Raw genomic sequence first — 21,961 nt, forward strand, 5'->3', positions numbered from 1 at the left:
CGGGGCACGAACCCGCGTCTCCTGCATCGGCAGGCGGACTCTCAAGCACTGCGCCACCAGGGAAGCCCCCTAGCCATATTATTGATACAAGTGGTTGGTGGCTAACATATTGGCCAGCATAACTATAAACCATCTCTAGTGTGTGAAAGTTCTGTTGCACAGCCCTACTTTGGAAAGTCACCAATTATAAACTCCTTGAGAGACTTTATGCTTTATTCACTGCTGTACTCCCAGTGTCTGACACGTAAAGACTGAATAAATATTTGTTAAATGATAAGATGAATAAATGGATGGATGGATTGAAGGTCAGCACAACTGTTCCCAGAGAGGGAATAAGAAAATGCATAAGCTCTCAGATGAGAAAAAGCTTGTTGTGTTTGAAGAACAGAAAGAAGACTGGCTGGGACGAGAGAGAAGAGTGGAAGATTGAGATCAACGTAGAGAAATTGGCAACTTGACCCTGATAGGCAATGTTAAACTTAACTTTTAAATTTTGTTTTAAGTGCAGTGGGAAGAGATTAAAAGGTTTGTAGCACAGCAGTCGTGTAATCTGATCTGGATGCCTTCTTTTAAAGCTGTTTCTTTCATTTTACTGTTTTTTGAGAGTTTAATAAGGTGGTAGGTATGACAGTTTATTAAACTGGATATCTGAGTAAAGTAAACTGCTTGAAATCCAGATTATTTATTTTGTGTATAGTGTTAGCACTAGCATCCTTGTTTTATGTTTGTTTTAATAATTTTCTTATTTATAAGCAGGAACTTATAGGCAAGAACTTGTTTTTGTATTTCCAGTGAAGGTGGTGTTTTTAAGGCTCATCTCACTTTCCCAAAAGATTATCCCCTTCGGCCTCCTAAAATGAAATTCATTACAGAAATCTGGCACCCAAATGGTAAGTTCATCTAGTTTTACTTTTACATTTGCAAGTATGATGGCCTGTCACTGAAGTTTGCAAGGTCAATAAGGATATGTAGTTCTCAATGAAATTGCGTTGGAATTTTTTTTTTTTTTTTTTTTTTTCAGTACGCGGGCCTCTCACAGTTGTGGCCTCTCCTGTTGCGGAGCACAGGCTCCGGACGCGCAGGCTCAGCGGCCATGGCTCACGGGCCCAGCCGCTCCGCGGCATGTGGAATCTTCCCGGACCAGGGCACGAACCCGTGTCCCCTGCATCGGCAGGCGGACTCTCAGCCACTGCGCCACCAGGGAAGCCCATGTTGGAATTTTTGTACTAAGTTTGTTGTGTTTGTTATGCACATGGGCTTGGATTTAGATTCCTTAGAAGAGAAGAAGTGACAGAGATCACATGGGGGGAAAAAAAAATCTTCATTTATTTATTTATTTATTTATTTACTTACTTACTTACTTAGTTTTCAGCTTGTTTTGAGACTCATGATGTTCCTAACTAGAGGCAGGGTTGGTGGGTGATATTCAGCATTAATAGAGCTCTTATAATTGAGGAGAAGGTATTAGGTGACTCATTGGCTATTACAAAGAGCTTAGAAGTAATTAAACCTGGATTTTTAATTTCTATTTTCTCATCTTAGCTCCTAGACTATGGACAACGCTTAACTTTTAATGTATATTGTTAGCTGTCAAAAAGGAATGTCTTACCTACATCATAAGGTGATTGATGGGATCAAATGAGATTCAATACTGTGTGTTTAAACCTTCAAAAGTATCCAGTACTGCAGTGCATAAAATGGTGACATTGACTTTTTTACCCAAAGATGTACTACCATTTAAAATTCACTTTGTGAGCCAAAGGTTAGGCTAGATAAACTATGTGTATACACAGTCTCCCCGAACTTTTGGCCTTGTTTTGTACGATAGAGCTTGCAAGAACTTCTTTCCTAAGTATTTTGACTATCAGTATTTTGTAATCAAAGTTGTCTTTTTAGACAATTACACTGATCTTCATTCTACTTCTCATAGTCCAGACTTTCAGTTGCAAGGAAGAGAAACCCTTATATATTAGTTTAAGCAAAAATCAGTGAGGGTAACAGATGCATGAATAAACCAAGGCTTTGTTTCAAGGAAGTGTAATAGCACCCAGTGACTTGAAAAACAGATGAGTCTTACTTAGGAGAGACTAGGCTGGCAAATGGAAAACTATTGGGAACCAAGGAATAGATATAGATATTTATATATCTATATCTATAGATATTTCATCACATCTAAGATAGCAGTGATGACAAAAGACATAGTTAGTTTTTGCACCAGAAAGAAGGGAGAAAAATAATTTCTTTCTGGTAGAACACATTAGCGATAGTCCTACAAGATATATGGAGGCACGAATTGACCACATCTGCCTTGGACGTTTCTTTCATTTCTTCCTAGCCTTTTGGCAGTTTCTCCTGCCTTCTCTTGAATTATTTGATGTGTAATAGTCAATCTTTTCCCACCTATTTCAAAGGAAAATGTAACAAAGTTTCTGAATGTTGTCTCTACCACAGATTGGCTATATTACTGTAGGTAAAAGCCTCTTGAACCTTAGTTTCTCTATCTGTGAGAGTTACATGAGAGAATATATGTAAGCAGTACATGGAACCTCTGTTAAGATGAACAATAGCAATGGCCTCCGTAGTTTAAGAGGGCAACTGAAATGAGTGTTTATTTTCTTTGTTTTTTAAGGTTGAAGGGATTGTTGGTTTGCAGACCATAAGGGAGAAGGCATTAGAGAGTGAAGTAATTAAGACGTGATTTGAGAGAAGGGATGCTTTGTGAAGAAAGGATACCCGAGGAGGCAGTGGGCCAGGGATGGCAGGTTCAGAAGGAGCTAGACTTAGAAAGGGGAGTGAGAGTGGTCTGCAATGGGAATGAGGGGGAAAACCAGCATTTGAGTTTCTGCTAGGTGCTGGAGATACAAAGATGATCGAGTTATGGTCTTTCTGTAAGGATATTATGGTATGTGTAAGGGAAAGACGGACATAAATTTAATGGTGAAACAGACAACAGTGATGTTGTTATAAAGGTGTTTGGTAGCATAGAAGAGGGAGTCAGGGAATGATGGAGAATGTGATTCTTAAATAGAATTTTGAATATGTATCTTTAGTCGTGGGGACTCAGTAGTTTTAAAGCTGTATAGTAGGTTCATCATGACTATATTTATGTCTAGAAAGTTTATACTCACGGGGGAAGGTTTGGAAGGGAAAACCAGACAAAGTAGCTAGGAGATAGAGGATTTTATCAATTGCTAATGGGTACGGCATTTCTTTCTGTGGTGATGAATATATTGTAAAATTGATTTAAAAAATTTAAACATACTAGAAACCATTAAATTGTATACTTCAAATACATGAATTATATCTCAAAAGCTGTTTAATTAAAAATTATTATATGGTAAAGTCATACAAGTCATTTGTATGACTTAGATGCATTCAAATTTGAGACTTGTTTTTCTGGAGGTGCAGTTGCCATAACCACTTAGGTAATTAAAGAAAACTAGTCAAGGCTCAGCAGTGAGCTTAGGGCCTTGGAAGTTACTGACATCAAGATGACAGATAACCTATATCAAATCATCATGTGGTATACCTTAAACTTACACAACGTTTTCTGTCAATTATATCTTAATAAAGCTGAAAGGGGGGAGATGGTGGGTAACACTGTGATATAAGGAATGGTTTAATTTACTTAGGGAAAAGATGATTAATTTTGGAGATTAGGATAACATCAAAAGTCAGACCAAGGAAAAGGAAAAGAAGAAAGTGATTGAGAGAATGGCTTCAAGAACCAGGGAAAGGAAGTGTGCCACGGAAGTAAGAGAGGAAAATGTGTCCAGGAAGGTGTCCTCAACAGTATCAGTTGTTTTGGGCCCAGAAGGGTTGACTTTTAAAAATACCCAGGAGAATATGTTCTCCCAGTCACTTTGTGAGAATAGTCATAACATCCTGTTTGGAAGCAGAAGACAGTTTCCCATAAGGCAAAAAAGAGAGTACCCAAGTGTAAATAGAGAAGACAAGGGGAAATCAGAGTTTCCTAATTTTAGAGCACAGCTTCAAGAGAAGGGAGATAGCTTGAAGGGTATGCATGGTTCAGGTAGTTGAGTTTCAAGATGGAAGAAGAGCTGTGTTTTCTTTTCAGTCATTGATGCTGAGACTGTTGGCTAGCTGCTTATGGGGAAATTGATTTGGAAATTTTCTTCACACCAAACAGCAAAGTGAATTAAAACTCTAAATGGAATAAAAATTTTCAAGTGATTTTTTAAAATAGTGAATATTATTTTCTGGGTGTTAGGAACAAGGAGTTTATAGTTTCAAAAGCAATAAATATTGGAAGACTATAAAGAGGAAAGAGAAATGGTAACTAAATTCAGTATGGGATTCTTAAATGAATCTTGTGTCAGATAATAAGGCCAGCCATTAAAAAACGTCATTGGGGTATTGAAATGAAAGAAAAAAAATAACAGGCAAAAATTAAACAAGGAAAATTAAGCAGCAGTTTGGCAAGAAGAAAACTAAACATTGAGTACATAAATGGGTAAAGGATATGAACAGACATTTGACTAAAGAGGAAATACATAAAGTTTCTGTACATGGAAAAATTTAGCCCCTAAAAGTATTTTAAACTAGATTTCAGTTGTGAAATTTAAAAATTTTTCAATAAAGAAAAATCTTAGTTTTATTGCCTTGTCACTCAGAATTATCAGCTCATATCTTGCATTTTTAAAGTGTAATTTGGTAATAGGTATTAAGCATTAAAACCTCTTTCTAAGAAACTAAACTGTGTGTTTAAAATGAAATGACACAAGGTTAAAAAATTTTAAAGGTGCTAAATTACAATAATTTTTATAAAAGGAAAATGGGTCTCAAATAGATTCTCTCTGATAGAATTCTATACAAACATTTGATGTTAAATGTTCTCAAAGAAAATGACTTCCAAAGAAAAAATTTTAAGTGTAAGTGAGGAAAATATCTTAATACTGTGTAAGCATTTTCTGTTCAACTTTATAGTGCTGTTACAAGTTTTGCTGTTGTTATTCTTGCCTCTTGATCTAGTTAGTTATTTCATTTTAGTTAAGAGATTTTACTGGGAGGTGTAGGTGAGTTGGGAAAACGAACCTTAATTGCAGAACAGCTCATATACAAGACATTGAAGGCATGAGTCTTGAATGTTGCATTCACTGCTGAACTCCATGTCAGGTGGTGGGCGCCTGGCACACGGCACGCGTTCAAGAAGCATTTATCGTAGAGCCACAGTGCACACGAACTTTGACTCTGGTTACCCAGAGTTTATAATAGCAGGGGAGTGCTTGAGTTAGGAGGTGAAAAGTAGGCTTTAACATTATACCTATCATAAATTTGTTGGACTTTAGGTAGGAAGTCAGGGATGAAATATACATAAATAGTGTCATTGGTTATTTATAGGATTTGGAAATTTGGTTAAAAATTTTTTAACCAAAATTTTATACTTTTCTGTCTTTTCTAACATTTCTCCAATAAGTATGCTTTTTGCAATAGGGAAAGTTTCACTGTAGAAGATAAATGAATGTTATGGTTTTGATAGTTCCCTAATAGGGAATATTTGTGTGATGTAAATGTGGATTAGGACTCCTCTATCCCTTTTGATCAACAATTAATCTGTGGCTTGGATTTTAAAACCGTTTTATAGATTAGGGGCCTAATGAATATCACTTATGTTGATGAATTTTCACTAGCAATATAACATGTTCCTTTTGTGGATTTGAGTATACTTTTTCCCTGAAAATATAATTTTGCCTTTATGTGATTTTAAAAGTATATTATCATGTTACCTTTTATTTTTTTCTTAGGAAAGTCTCTAGACCTTTGACTTTTAACAATTTCAATCAATAAGCTAGTGGGGAAACTAGGAATTCATTATCCAGAAACTCAGTTCTGGTGTTTGGACCATATACTTTCTACAAATGAAGAACAGATTCAACAGATGCCATTTCTTCATTTCATTGTATTTATTACATGTAAATGCTAGGCACCATCTATATACTATGTGTCTTGAAATTTTACACAAATGAAAAAGGTAGCTTACATTCCTTTTGGGTTTGTCAGGTGGATCCTACTTGGTAAAATCTTTGGTCTTCCTAAAAGGTTAACAGGTTCCATTTTGGAAATTAACTTCTGTATCTTTTCAATGGTACAGTGGTATTGAATTTTATACAGATGCCGTGGGAATTGGGACCATGTTTATTATAATATGTATTTTATGTATAGCCAAATTATTTTAAATATTTAAAACAGTAATCTTATTCTTTAATTTTGCAGTTGATAAAAATGGTGATGTATGCATTTCTATTCTTCACGAGCCCGGGGAAGATAAATATGGTTATGAAAAGCCAGAGGAACGCTGGCTGCCTATTCACACCGTGGAAACCATCATGATTAGTGTCATTTCTATGCTGGCAGACCCTAATGGAGACTCACCTGCTAATGTTGATGCTGCGGTAAGGTGGTCACATGCACACATCTCCCCTCCCGTTTAATTAAACTTGATTAGAACTGTAGTAGCTTTATAAGTATATATGTGTGGGTGTGTATTGATATATGATGTTTTTATTCATTTAATTTTTTCATGAATCTGTACAAAGATAAGTAAGACGTAACTAAGCTTTACCCCTAAATATTTGTACCTGCATCTTTTAAGAATAAGGACACTAGGGAATTCCCTGTTGGTGCAGTGGTTAGGAATCCTCCTGCCAATGCAAGGAGACATGGGTTCGATCCCTGGTCCAGGAAGATCCTACATGCTGCGGACCAGCTAAGCCCATTTGCCACAACTACTGGGCCTGTGCTCTACAGCCCACAAACCACAACTACTGAAGCCTGCGCACCTAGAGCCCGTGCTCCACAACAAGAGAAGCCACCTCAGTGAGAAGCCCGCGCACCACAACGAAGAGTAGCTTGTGCTCGTTGCAACTAGAGAAAGCCTGCGAGCAGCAACAAAGACCCAACGCAGCACCCCCCAAAAAAATAAATTAGAAAAATAAAAAGGAATAAGGACACTTTCCTATATAACTATAAAACAGCTGTCATACCTATGAGAACTTATTATCAAGTCCCTAGTAGGTCCATATTATTATTCCCAAGCTTTTATTTTTAAAACTTTCAGACCTACAAAATGTTGCATTAGTTATAAACACCCTTAAACACCCCTATAACCTACACATATAGGTTCACAAATGTGGAAATTTTACAACGTTGTTATTGTCATTATTATTATTTGCTAAACTGAGAATAGTTTACAGATCTTTATGTTTAAGTATATACTTAAATACTTCAGCATGTATCTCCTAAGAACGAAATGGGTGGGGCGGCAGAATCCAGAATTTTAGGAACCCACATTACTTTTGAAAAATTAGTTAATTAATTTTGGCTGTGTTGGGTCTTCGTTGCTCTACGAGGGCTTTCTCTAGTTGTGTTGAGTGGGGGCTATTCTTCATTGTAGTGCTCGGGCTTCTCATTGCAGTGGCATCTCTTGTTGTGGAGCACAGGCTCTAGGCGTGTGGGCGTCAGTAGTTGTGGCACATGGGCTTAGTTGCTCTACGGCATGTGGGATCTTCTGGACTAGGGCTTGAACCCATGTCCCCTGCATTGGCAGGTGGTTTCTTAACCAGGGCGTCACCAGCGAAGTCCTCATGTTACATTTTGTATTTGTTTTATTTATGTATTTTTTATTTATTTATTTATTTTTTATTTTGGAAAGGGTGGTCTTTCTTACCATTTTATTGTAGGTTTCTCATTTTTACATTATTGTTTTTATTTTCATTTTTTTTGGTCTTCTCTTCCTTCTCCTTTTCTTTTTTTTCTTCCTTTTTTTTTTTATTTGCGGTACGCGGGCCTCTCACCGTTGTGGGCTCTCCCGTTGCGGAGCACAGGCGCCGGACGCGCAGGCTCAGCGGCCACGGCTCACGGGCCCATCCGCTCCGCGGCATGTGGGATCCTCCCAAACCGGGGCACGAACCCATGTCCCCTGCATCGGCAGGCGGACTCTCAACCACTGCGCCACCAGGGAGGCCCTCCTTTTCTTTTTTTAAAACATTATTTTATTTATGCTGGAGAGGGTGTGGAGAAAAGGGAACACTCTTGCACTGCTGGTGGGAATGTGAATTGGTTCAGCCACTATGGAGAACAGTATGGAGGTTCCTTAAAAAACTACAAATAGAACTACCATATGACCCAGCAATCCCACTGCTGGGCATATACCCTGAGAAAACCAAAATTCAGAAAGAGTCATGTACCAGAATGTTCATTGCAGCTCTATTTACAATAGCCCGGAGATGGAAACAACCTAAGTGCCCATCATCGGATGAATGGATAAAGAAGATGTGGCACATATATACAATGGAATATTCCTCAGCCATAAAAAGAAACGAAATTGAGCTATTTGTAATGAGGTGGATAGACCTAGAGTCTGTCATACAGAGTGAAGTAAGTCAGAAAGAGAAAGACAAATGCCATATGCTAACACATATATATGGAATTTAAGAAAAAAAAATGTCATGAAGAACCTAGGGGTAAGACAGGAATAAAGACACAGACCTACTGGAGAACGGACTTGAGGATATGGGGAGGGGGAAGGGTGAGCTGTGACAGGGCGAGAGAGAGGCATGGGCATATATACACTAACAAACGTAAGGTAGATAGCTAGTGGGAAGCAGCCGCATGGCACAGAGATATCGGCTCGGTGCTTTGTGACCGCCTGGAGGGGTGGGATAGGGAGGGTGGGAGGGAGGGAGACGCAAGAGGGAAGAGATATGGGAACATATGTATATGTATAACTGATTCACTTTGTTATAAAGCAGAAAGTAACACACCATTGTAAAGCAATTATACCCCAATAAAGATGTTAAAAAAATATTTTATTTATTTGTTAATTTTTTTGGCTGCACTGCACTCCATGGCATGTGGGATCTTAGTTCACTGACCAGGGATCGAACCCACGCCCCCTGCAGTGGAAGCATGCAGTCTTAACCACTGGACTGCCACAGAAGTCCTATATTCATGTTTTATTAGTCTCCTTTAATCTAGAATAGTCCTAGTTCCTCAGCTGTCTATCCTTCTTTAACGATCCTTTTGTTCTAATTCTTATTCTTGGAAACTTTGTTAGTATATGTGAAAGCTGGGAGGTTAAATTCACCTTTTTTCCTTGTTATTTCAAACCTACATAAAAACTTGGGTGAAATCTTACATGTAGAAAAACACTACATATAATAACCCCCTTTCAAATCTCTGGCTTTGAATTTTTGAATTTAGTAATTGAATTGAAGTAAACACTGGCAGAAAACCATTCTAACTTCTAATAAGTCAAGTATCAGTCCAAACAACATAAGGGGCGCACGTGTGCAGAATTGGTTTCACTCAAGAGTGTGTGAGTAATAAGCCAGATGTTAAACTAAGAGTGAAAAAAATAATAAACTAAGAGTGAGTTGGAGGAAGAGGGGTACCATTTAAATGCCAAAGTGAAGAAGTGATTACTTTCAGTACCAATACCTACACTAGCAGCTCTAATTCTAGTGGTCTTCAGTATATTTATATAAAATCTATATATCATCATTATTATTTTAGGAAGGTATTAATTTTGGGTGTAGGTAGGAGGAAAGGCCAAGCTATTGAGTCATACAGACTTTCTGTCAATCTCTTTTCAGCCCCACTTCATTTATTTATTTGTTTGTTTGGCTGCTCCGGGTCTTAGTTGCGGTACGTGAGATCTTAAGTTTCAGCATGCGGGATCTTTAGTTGTGGCATGCGGGCTCTTAGTTGCAGCATGCAGGATCTAGTTTCATGACCAGGGATCTAACCTGAGCCCCGTGCATTGAGAGCGTGAAGTCTTAACCACTGGACCACCAGGGACGTCCCTCAGCCCCACATCTTTTTTTTTTTTTTTTTTAATATTTATTTATTTGGCTGCACTGGGTCTTCTTCAGCTGGGGCATGCACCTCACCCCCACTTCTTACTGACTTCTCAGAGCTGTCATTTCCAAACTTTAACTTCAGAGTTCTGTTCAATAGGTCCTTTTCCCTCCTTTGCTGGGGTTCCATTGAGACTCCTGTAGGCTACTACTTTCCTCTAATGTGTGTTTCATTGTTCTTCCATCTACTTTTGGTCTTCCAGAAAAAATTTCTCCCCATTATTAGATGATTTTAATGCCATTTTCTTTGATAGTGAGGATTTATACCTTAAAAAAATAATTCCGGTATGATCATTTTAATAGGATCTTAGGAGAGCTAAGAGATAAACATATGTGCTTTTTGGTCTGTTGATTCCATAGGTTCTTCACATGTAAAATGCAGATGATAACACCACCCATCTGGTCATCCACAGTGTGTGGCATAGTGGATTCAACAAATGGCGACTCTGTTATTAGCTAGCTCCTGCTTTGAACCATCATCTACCAATCTATCTTCTACCTAGAAGTCATCCTTGCCCAGTCTTGTGTGTCACCAGAGAATGTCAGTCAAATTATATATCTAAATTCCTTTCCACCCCTCTGCCATTGATTTGAGTCCTTTTAACTTCTTACCTACATTACTGTAATAGCTTTCTATCTGATCTCCCTGCTCTCAGTCTTACTTCTCTCTGCTCAGTGCTCTTTTTAGGTGATTTTTTTTTTTTTTCCTTTTCTTGAGATTGACCTTCCTTCTTTTCTGAAATTGACCCTTTCTCCTTAAAATTTCTTAAATATGATAATGAGCTAATTACAGACAATAACATTTTATCCATAAATATTTCATCAAACATCTCCAGATCTCTGTAGATGTTAGCATTATGGTTATCTCATAATTTATTATAATGATTGACTTTCTGGGGTGCCTTGCTTTGAGGGCAAAAATTGTTGTTCAAATCTCTTCCTCTGCACAGGCAAGTATTGAAGATTCTGTGGTCTTTGCTGTCCCTAAATGGATGATATAGCGGGGGAAAAAAAGGACTGGGCATTTTTGTGAGAATGTCCTGGTATTTACATGCTAAGTAAAATCAGCTCTATTCTCCTGTGAAACTATGCTGGTGCTGTTTTATGTTCCATTTTCATGGGCCAGGCAGTGATAGTGATAATGTCACTGTCATGTGTCCCACCCCCTCATCCCCCCCGCCCCGACTAGAAATAGTTCTCAGTATCATCTCAGTATGATGCATTACACCCATATACTTGATATTGGAGGCACTGTTATGTCTATTTTATTTTCTGGTTGCTACCAGTAGGGAGAGTTGGTGATCCTTCAGATAGCCTGGATATCTTATTTGTAAGTCGTAGCTTTCTTTTTAGCATAATACAAAACTGCTAATGATCTTCAGGGCCTTTTCCTTTTTTCAAGAGACTTTTGCCTGTAGAGGTCATTTGCATGTATCCTAGCAGAGTGCCTTGCAAAAATGTTTGACTACTTTTCTACCTTGTCAACTTTTTAACATTTTAAAAGTGTTCACATTACCAAAGCATTACATTCAAAATTAAAGTTAGTATTTGAGATTGTAAGAGGAGTTTACATAAAATCAGTTGCTGTTACTTTTGTACTTACAGAAAGAATGGAGGGAAGACAGAAATGGAGAATTCAAAAGGAAAGTTGCCCGCTGTGTAAGAAAAAGCCAAGAGACTGCTTTTGAGTGACATTTATTCAACAGCTGTAACTTCACTTATTTCAGGGTAAGTTCATTTAAAAAGTCATCCTATTCTTTTGCATTTTTATACATGTCATAAATGTTTTTAGAAATTGTGTGATTTGGGTATTTGAATTGCTCGTTTTCATTGGCCTCATTTTTTAGTGGTAGTATCCAGTAGTCTCCTATTTCTCAGCAGAAATAGTGTCATCCCCTTGCTTTTTCCTTCAGTAAATACAGCTGTTCTTTACTAGATATTCTGTGTTAAACTGGTTGTTAGTATGGTAACAGTCTATTTCTTTTCACTGATGGTAAAATTTCTCATAAAGTTCTGTTCTGTTTTTTTTAAAGCTAAGTTTCCTCCGTTTTACCTTTTGGTTTACCATCTTTGACTAAGCTAGGCATTGAAGTTTCTTGTATCTTCTCATACTGTGCTATATGAATAAAGAATGACTTAAATTTTTGTTTCCCAGTTTTTTTTTAAAGAAGGATCATATTTTATATTAAACATCTACCTTTCTTGTTTATCTCCTTGTTTATTACTTATAGGGCCAGTAGGAAAATTTTCCCTTTTATTGTATACCATCTGTCCACAAGTCCGTTTTAAGTCTAGCAAGGAACCAAAGATAGCAGCCACCCATCTGGCTTAGAAGAGGACATGGTGTAGATGAATTGACCAAATGTGTGATATTTAAGTTATTTGGTTTCCCTTTTTAAAATCAAATATCGAGGTGATAAAACCTGTGTATGAAACGTAGCATCTAAAAAATCAGAATACATGATACATCCCTGTACCTGGCCACCTATTTTAAGCAAAAGAACTTTAGGAATTCCCAGGTGGTCCAGTCAGTGGTTAGGACTCCGTGTTCTCACTGCCGAGGGCCTGGATTCAATCCCTGGTGGGGAACTAAGATCCCACAAGCTGTGTGGTGTGGTCAATCAATCTATCAATCAATATTAAAAAAGAAAAAGAACTTTATTACTACCTGTTACATCTCCTATATTCCCCTCCTACCCCATCCTTGTTTCATATTCCCAGTTCTTTGTTTACCATTGCTTTTCTTCATAATTTCATCGTTTGTATTCCTAAACAACATATTCCACGTTTTTGAACTGAATATATGTGGAATTATAATGTATGCATTCTTTTGTGACTTTTAGCTCATCATTATATTCTTGAAATTGGTCTTTGTTATATGCAGTTATATTTCTTCTGTTTTCACTGTTTAGTATTTCATTAGATAAATTACTCTTGATTCTCATTGCATTATTTCTCTATTTTGGGAGGGGTTCTTTGTTTTGCTTTTTTTGTTGTTGTTTTGTTTTTGCTTGGTGTCTTTGTTTGTTTGTTTGTTTTTTGTTCTTTTGGGTTTTTTTGGCCTTGCCTCCTAGCTTGCAGGATCTTAGTTCCCCAATCAGGGATTGAACCTGGGCCCAGGGCAGTGAAAGCACAGAGTCCTAACCACTGGACCACCAGGGAATTCCCCTATTTTGCTCTGTTTTTGCTATTACAGAGAATGTGGCTATCCTTGTTTCTTGTTGCAGAGATACTACAAAAGTTTCTTGGGTGTATACCTAGGGGTGGCATTAAGTTAAAGGTGTATGCACATCACTTTGAGTAGATAATGCCAAATTGTCTTCCAAAATGTTGCATCTATTTATACTCCTTTTGGCAAGGGCAAGGATTCCATTTTTTCCATATTCTCTTTAACATTTGATATTATCAGACTTCTTCAAAGTTTGTTTTCCCAAAGTTTTTGATCTGGTGTAAAATGATATGTCATTATGGACTTAATGTGTGTTGCCTTAGTTACCAATGCACTTGCGTATTGTAACATGTGTTTGACCATTGACACTTCCTCTGTGAAATGCTTATTCTGGTCTTTACTGTTTTTCAGTTAGGTTATTGATTTGTATCCTTGTCAGTTCACTTTTTCCATGGTGTCTTTGGATGAACAGAGGTGCTTAATTTTAATGCAGTTTAATTTTTTAGTTCTTTCCTGTATGCATTTTACTTTTTGTGTCTTAGTTTCTTCCCTGCCATCAGAAAGCTACTATTGTATACTGTCTTCTAAAAGTTATTATGGTTTTGCCTTTCACAAATGTGTTGAATTCACTGAAATTGGTTGATGTATGGTGTGAGTTGGAGTTCAACTTTACCCTTTGATTCCCCCTAATATATAACTGTTGACTGCATCATTTATTGACAAGTCCATGCTTTCACCACTGATATGCAGTGTCGGTTATGTTGTAAAACTACATTCCAGGTATGTGTTGATCTGTTTCTGACCTTTCTAGGTTTCCTTGGTTGGCTTGTCTATCCTTGAACCGGTATCACACTGTCTTAATTTTTATTTATGATTTTTATGATTAAACATATCAAATGCAAAGGTAAATCAGAAGTTAAGCTAAAGTCTACCCACTTTTCATTCTGTTTTCATGTTTGATTCTCTCTAAGTTTCTGAAAAGACTCATATCTACTTTTAGATCTTGTTATAATAACCTAAAATGCTGAAAATTAACTTTACTTCTCTTTGTTCCCAACAGATATAGCAATAACCTTGCAGTCTTCAAATTATTTCTGTTTTTCACTATCTTATTTATATCTGTTTTGTTTATTTTTGCTAACAGTCCTGTCCTGATTTCATTATCATTACATCTAATACCTCCCACACGTCTAGTCAGTGATCCTCATCCTTTCTTTTGATTCTTGCTTTCCACCGCCTTAGGTCAAGTTCTTGTTACTAGTTGAACATCTTTTGTGTCGGCCTGCACTTCATCCTAGATATTTGTCCTGGATACAACTGCCATGTTAGTCTTCACAAAGCTCAGCTCATTTACTGCATTGGTTCTTTTATGGGTCAGACAATATCTTAGGAACAACAAGCACTTCAGGGCTTGTTTTCCTTACCCATACTATTTTCCAGTGAGAAAAGAGCTTGGTGACAACAACGAATTGAGAGGAAGGAAATAATAGGTTGAAGCCTAAGCTTATGCATGATTTTACTTTATAAACAGTACTTTATAAATTTAGGAAATAATCAAGAATTTTTTTTTACCTTGATAGTATATTGCAAATAAAATAAATAAGTACAAATGAAGTGTCACAAACTAATTTTGTAAGGGATTATATATTATCTTCTTTGTTGGTGGGATTAGAGTTAATTTATACTTGATCATAACATACACGTCTTTAAAGTATATTTATCAAGATTAAGGTTCATGTAAAAAGAAGATGGAGGCAAATAATAATGTTGAGTCAAAATACCTCCTTGCATTGAAAAACAGTATAATATACTGTTAATGATGAAACTAAACTGAGAACTTACAATTAAAGGTGTAGGAAGCAATAACTGGAAATCTTGGCAAACAGGTCAGCACTGCTTACACATCCTTCTTTAAAGTTGCAAGTCCTACATATAAATTCATTCATACATTGTAATGGCTGTGCACTGTTGTAGAAGGGTGTATGTGGCAGCTGGACATTAGATAGGACAGAATTTTGAATTAAATTAATGCACTAATATTTTAATGGTTAATTTTAGTTACTATTCCTAACTTATTGTGTTACTATTAAGCTCAGGCTTCTGTGTAAAAAATTATAGTCTTTGAACTGTGTGTTTTTCATCGGTAAGAACTGAGTAAACGATCTTGCATTTTGTTTTCAGTCTGAAGCTCATCCTCATCACGAGGATCATTTGGCCCACCTATGGCGAAAGACAAACATTCTTTGGGAAACATTGATTAATAAGTAATTAAGGGGAGTTTCCTGGTTGTATAGTGGTTAAGATTTCACTGCCGTGGCACAGGTTCAATTCCTGGTTGGGGAACTGAGATCCCACAGGCTGTGTGGTGCCACCAAAAAAACAAACAAACAAAAAAGTAATTAAAGCAGACGTACTTAACTAGCATTCAGGGACCCAGTCTTGTCTATTGTATGTTGATTAAAAATTACTAGTACCTTCCCTCTTATGCTCATATAGTCCCCCTCTTTCTGAAATGTATCTCGTCATTCATTCAACTCAAATACTCGACCCATTTCCCGTGCCAAGGGTCTGGAATGTGTGTTCTGTTTCTTTTGCCACTTGAGATGAGGTCCATTTCAAATTTCCCTTCTTTCATGAAGTTATTGCTCTTCATCCCCAAGCAAATTCTTCCCTTTCTGAAGTACTGTAGCACCTAGAGTCTTAACTTTTAGCCATTTATGAATTTGTCTTACTGCTCTTGTTATGTATGATATGATGCAGTTGGGAAATAATGCCTCAGTAAGTACCCAATTCCAGTCATCTGTTTGGATTGCACTAAAAGTGAAATCATTTGAAAATCAAATTAAGAAATCACATCAGACTCCATGACTTAACTAATATCTTCTAAAAAAGGGCCTATGTTTTACTCATCTACCTAATGCACAGAACAAGGTAGGCTGTAGGGTTGAGGTGCCCACATAATCTTTATTTTTTTATTATTATTATTTTTTATAAAGTTATTTATTTTTACTTATTTATTTTTGGCTGCGTTGGGTCTTCATTGTTGCGCGTGGGCTTTCTCTAGTTGCAGCAAGTGGGGGCTACTCTTCGTTGTGGTGTGCGGTCTTCTCATTGCGGTGGCTTCTCTTGTTGCGGAGCACGGGCTCTAGGCGTGCGGGCTTCAGTAGTTGTGGCACGCGGGCTCAGTAGTTTTGGCGCACAGGCTTAGTTGCTCCGCGGCATGTGGGATCTTCCCGGATCAGGGCTCGAACCCGTGTCCCCTGTGTTGGCAGGTGGATTCTTAACCACTGCGCCACCAGGGAAGCCCCACATAATCTAAATGTCTCTGTCATTACATGATTTTTATGCCCACGGCTATACTGTAGAAACCTGTTGCTTTGTGGCAGATTTAGCGAGCTCTAGTCTATCACTCAAACTTCTTTTTTTTTTTTGCTGTACGCGGGCCTCTCACTGCTGTGGCCTCTCCCATTGCGGAGCACAGGCTCCGGACGTGCAGGCCTAGCGGCCATGGCCCACGGGCCCAGCCGCTCCGCAGCATGTGGGATCCTCCCGGACCGGGGCACGAGCCCGTGTCCCCTGCATCAGCAGGCGGACTCCCAACCACTGTGCCACCAGGGAAGCCCTCAAACTCTTCTTAAAGACTTGCTTTTTTTCATGCACTTTCTGAATATCCTCAGTCTCTGTAATCTTGTGATAGGATGATGTGAAATAAAACCCACAATAAGCACTTGAAAAATGTACATTCTATTTGGGTTGAATGAAAAGTAAATTTAATTTAGTATTTTTTAATGATGTAATTTTTTACATCAAAATCCATAACTTATGTAATTTTTTTTTAACTGGAAGCATTAGTGTTGATGTACTTGACCCAGATTTTCTTTATTTTACTTTTATTGTGGTAAACACACAACCTAAATCTACCCTCTTAACAGTTATTATGTGTACAGTATTGTTAACTATATGCACATTGTTGTACAGTATACCTCTAGAGCTTTTTCATTTTGCACGACTGAAACTTCTCTACCCCTTGAACAACAACTCTCCATTCCCCCTCTCCTCAGGCCTTGGCAACCACCACTTTACGTTTCTATCAGTGTGACTACTTTAGATACCTCATATAAGTGTAATCATGTAGTATTTGTGTCTCCTATATAAAGATTATTAAAAATTAATAACCATATCCTTTTTCTAATTCAGGTGTGGGATGGGATGAAGAGAGAGGAAAAGGGAGAAACAAATCCTCCCTTTCCCATAGATCAGCAGCATGGCCACATTCTATACCACTAGACAAAAGGACTTTGGTCTTTTGGTTCTGTATCAAGGCTAGAGGGATTGTATTAATTCTCTGTTGCTGTGTTACAAATTACCTAAAATTCAGTGACTTAAAACAGCATTTCTTTTTTTTTTTAAGTGTCATTTTATTTTATTTATTTTATTTAATTTTTAATTAATTAATTAATTAATTTTTGCTGTGTTGGGTTTCTGTGCGAGGGCTTTCTCTTGTTGTGGCCAGCGGGGCCCACTCTTCATCACGGTGCGCGGGCCTCTCACTATCGCAGCCTCTCTTGTTGCGGAGCACAGGCTCCAGACGCGCAGGCTCAGTAGTTGTGGCGCACGGGCCTAGTTGCTCCGCGGCATGTGGGGTCCTCCCAGACCAGGGCTCGAACCCGTGTCCCCTGCATTAGCAGGCAGATTCTCAACCACTGCGCCACCAGGGAAGGCCTAAAACAGCATTTCTTATCTCATGGTTACCATAGGCCAGGGTTCCATGTATGACTTGGTTGACTCTTCTGGCTCTGGGCTCCTTATAATGCTGCAGTCAAGGTGTTGGTTGGCACTGCAGCCATCTCAGGGCTCAGCTGTGGGTGGATCTGCTTCCAAGTTCAGTCAACTGGTTTTTGTTAGGTTGCTATTCCTTACAGGCCATTGACTGAGTCCTAAGTTTTTTGTCACATGGGCCTCTTCATAGGTCACCTCACAACTTGCTGGTTGGCTTCATCAGGGAATAAGTAAGATGATAAGAGAAGATAAGCTGTGGGTGTAGTGGATGTTACTGTCTCCTGTCCAGAGGGAAATAATCATATCCCAGCCTGCTGGGCATGTCGCCTACTGATAACTCATAGCTGAGTTGCTTTCTAGGAGTGTTGCCCTTAGCTAAAAGAGATCACTTGCCCAAGTTAGTCCCCTTCCCCAGAGGCCACTTGCATCCAAGGACTAGTTGGTTTGGGTAAGGGATGGGTTGATACAAAGGCTTGGACTTTTTTCTCAATTTGGGAATTATCTGAAGGGCCATTCCAATGTGGGACTGACTGAAGCCTTTATTTCAACTGCCCCCCTCAGTTCATCTTCTTCTTCTGCTTAGACCTATTTCCCTCACTCTTGTTTTTGGAAGCACTTCCCAGTAAACGTTTTACAAAACCTGTCTGAGAATCTGTTTCGTAGATAACCTGACCCAGGATAGTAGGCATTGTGTAACCCAGCACAGTAATAAGATAGAAGATTTTCTGCCTTACCTCGTTGCACATGTGTACGCATGAATCTAGAGTCATTTCTCACACATAGAAGTATATGTGGCTCCATGTATACGGCTTCTGTTCCTCCTAGGCGGCCATATTTTCTTCATGGCTTATTTGAGACCACATTTGGAGTATGTGATTATCACAATAGGACCACATCCTTGATGGGTTTCATATTCAGATCATTTAAGGATTAGCCTCCACATCTCACCCGTATCTCCTTAAAATTAGGGCTCCTTAAACATTGAGGCTTTCTGATCTCTTGTGTTACAATAAGATTATGAAGAAAAGTGCAGACTCTACTGAACCTGCTTCAAGGATGCATCCACCTCACTCCCACTAATAACAGGTGATCTGTAGTGATCTTGTTGACTGAGGTAAGGAGGAGACTAAGCTATCTCCAGTAAATTTTAAAACATAAGACAGATACGAAAAACAAATATCAGAACAAAATACAGGAGAATATCAAGGTAGAGAAGGATTTATTAGGCACCAGTAACACCCATAAAAGGAAAAAATTTGATAAATTTGGCTGTATCAAAACCAAAAACTTAAATATTATGACAAGACAAAGTAAACAAAAATAAGCGGCAAACTGGGAAAAATTTTCTGTAAATCTAATATTCAGGATTTCTATCTAGAATCTATAAACTTTTGCAAAGCAATAAGAAAAATATCAGCACAAAGGAAAATGATATGAATAGATAATAAATAGAAGCAAAATAACAGAAGCAAAAAGAAAGATGATTGTTGTTATACATGCAAAAATTAATTCACTTGTATTTGTAAGCAGAAATACAAAGCTACAGGGGATGACATCAAATCCATCAGGTTGTCAGAAAACAAAATGTCCAAGAAACCCAAGTGTTGGTGAGGATTTCGGGAAATGGTGTACCTGAAATACTGGTATGAGTGAAGTTGTTCTGTCAACACTGGAGAGCAATTTGGTAATATCTAGTCAATTTGAAAACACATATCCTGCGATTTAGGTGTATAGGTTAGAGAAACTCTAGCACATGTGTACAGAGAGACATGATACAAGGATATTGCTTGCAGTATTGTGTGTAATTTTTAAAAGGCCTATCAGAATTGATCAGTTACTATTAATATCAGTTACTATATTCTGTTGTATCAGCTAAAATACCTAATGTAGACTTAGTTATATATAATCACATGGTTAAATCTCAACACAATCTTGAGTAGGAAAAGCAATTTGCAAAATAAAAGTATGATATCATTTATGTAAATTATAAAGTAAAACCAACTATATTTTATTCTATCATAGTTATCTGATAAAATAAAAGTTTTTTTAAAAAGAAAGGACTAGAAGAAATATATAAAGTTCTTAAAATTTGTAGTACTACTTAACTTTAGGGAGGAAGAGAGGGACCTGGGAAACAAAGGGGCTTTGCCTTGTTTTTTTTTTTTAAACTGTCAATCTTCCAGCACATTTGGCTCACCTTCTTCCCCTCCACAGAAAACTCAAGTAATAAGGAAACCAGGGGCTGCCTGTTTGCCACATCCAAAGGCTTAATTTTAGTTTAGTGGGGTTTTTTTGCCACACCATGAGGCGTGTGTGATCTTAGTTCGCCCGACCAGGGATCGAACCTGTGCCCCCTGCAGTGGAAGTGGGGAGTGTTAACCACTGGACCGCCAGGGAAGTCCCTTAGTTTTGATTTTTAATCTCTGTAGCAATTGAATTGAATTGACTATTGATCTCCCTTCTAGAAACATCTTCTCTAACCCATAAATATCATGGCTCTATTTTGGTTCCTTCTGAATCTGACTGCTACCTTTTTAGTTGCAGCTATATATAAGGGAAAGTAAATCTCTTTTCCATCTCAGCTCCCCAGTTCTGCTATCAGAAGTAAACACTGTTTAATCTTTCAGAAATCTTACTCTCCCCCTAACACACATGTACACACAAGTGTGATTTTGTGTGTCTGTGTTTATAACATAAATGTATACATAGCATACACTCTGTACTTTCCATTTAACATTGTCTTGATATTTTACTAGCTCAATAATGTATATCTGCTTCCCTTTTAACAGTTGCATGTTATTAAGGATTAAGATTTATATCTTGAAATGAGAGGTAACACCAAGAACAGCTGACCCTGAGCTCATTTCATTTCTTGTTAATGAATATTTTCAAAGGCACTGTTTTCTTGGGAAAGAAGGGGCTCTGTAGGAGTACCATAGACATTATCCAGGCCATTAGAGAGCTGTTCACCTAGCCAGTTAGACCAGGCATACAAAAGGTTAAACCACATGCAGAACTCTAGTGGGAGTAGAAACACGGTGCGGCTTTGAGAAAGTATGACTGATACTGGATGGTTAGGACAGAGGTTAGATGTAGGGCTGCGGGTGAGATTAGAAGTCTCTAGAGTAGAGATGACCATTCATTTGGTATAGAGAGCAGTACATACTAGGGCCAAAGACAGCATCTTGCACAATTTACACATTTAGGGGACAGAAACACGTGGGCTGCCTGGTCACAAGGAGGAGAGCTAGGAGAGGGAGGTATTACTGACCTCAGAAAGGAAGTGTGTGGATGGTCACCAGTGCATGACATAAGGAAAAGAAAAAGAATAGTTCAGTTTGGGGGAAAAACGGATGGATTGGTGATAGGGGGAGAGCTGTTGTTTAGTAAGTAGTATATTTGGTGGCAGTGTAGAATGAATTGGAACTTTTGGAATCATCTGTGTGAAAGATAATGGGGAAAACTTCCTTGATACTAAGCTATTTAACTCATGGACTGCTCTCACTTAAGAATGGTTGAGCTTATTGGGACGCTTACCCTTGAATGACGAATTATTTTCAATATTGTCTTTAACATCAAAAAGTGTTAAAAAAAAAAAGTGTTTTTTTTTTTTTTTTTTTTTTTTTTTTGGAAATCACGCTTGTCTGCTTTTTATTTTTTTAGGCCTTTTAGAAAGATTAAATTGTGTAGCCACATGGAAAACTAATGATTTGATTCTAGTTTTAGAAATAAATGGAACAAGACACTTTCCAACTAAACCATCTCTGGATTTGTAGGTTAGAAATCAAGAATAATGAAGTGTAAGTATGAGGCAAAAAACAGATACTTAAGTTATTTTGTAAAGACATACAGTTGATATAATTTCCATTAATATAAAAATGGTGTGATTTTTTTAACAAAGTCACACAACAGAAGATTTATTTTAAACCAGAAATGGGATATGCTTACAAATTGTAAATGACTGTTTTAGGTCAGCACCGTTTATTTGAGTGTTATGCAGGTAATTCAGTTTCACATTTCTCTTTCTAGAGAAAAGAACAACAAACTTGCTTTTTCTGTACCAAGGCCTTTTTTTCTGTTTAGAATATATTTTATTTAAAGGTGGGCGGGGGGAATAGATTTTTCTTTTCCTGCT

The 21,961-nt window shown here is 37.7% G+C and overlaps 1 protein-coding gene across 1 annotated transcript in view; it reads left to right on the forward strand.

Moving 5' to 3' along the window:
- Positions 1 to 11,570, forward strand: part of UBE2G1 (ubiquitin conjugating enzyme E2 G1) — a 21,763-nt gene extending 10,193 nt beyond the window's left edge. The window contains exons 4-6 of the mRNA XM_007454249.1: positions 793 to 890; positions 6,235 to 6,413; positions 11,484 to 11,570. Coding sequence (XP_007454311.1) covers positions 793 to 890; positions 6,235 to 6,413; positions 11,484 to 11,570 — 364 coding nt within the window. The remainder of the gene's footprint in view (positions 1 to 792; positions 891 to 6,234; positions 6,414 to 11,483) is intronic.
- Positions 11,571 to 21,961: the final 10,391 nt, after the last annotated feature.

This window comes from Lipotes vexillifer, unplaced genomic scaffold (genome assembly GCF_000442215.2).
Source record: "Lipotes vexillifer unplaced genomic scaffold, Lipotes_vexillifer_v1.1 scaffold680, whole genome shotgun sequence".
Lineage (NCBI taxonomy): Eukaryota > Metazoa > Chordata > Mammalia > Artiodactyla > Lipotidae > Lipotes > Lipotes vexillifer.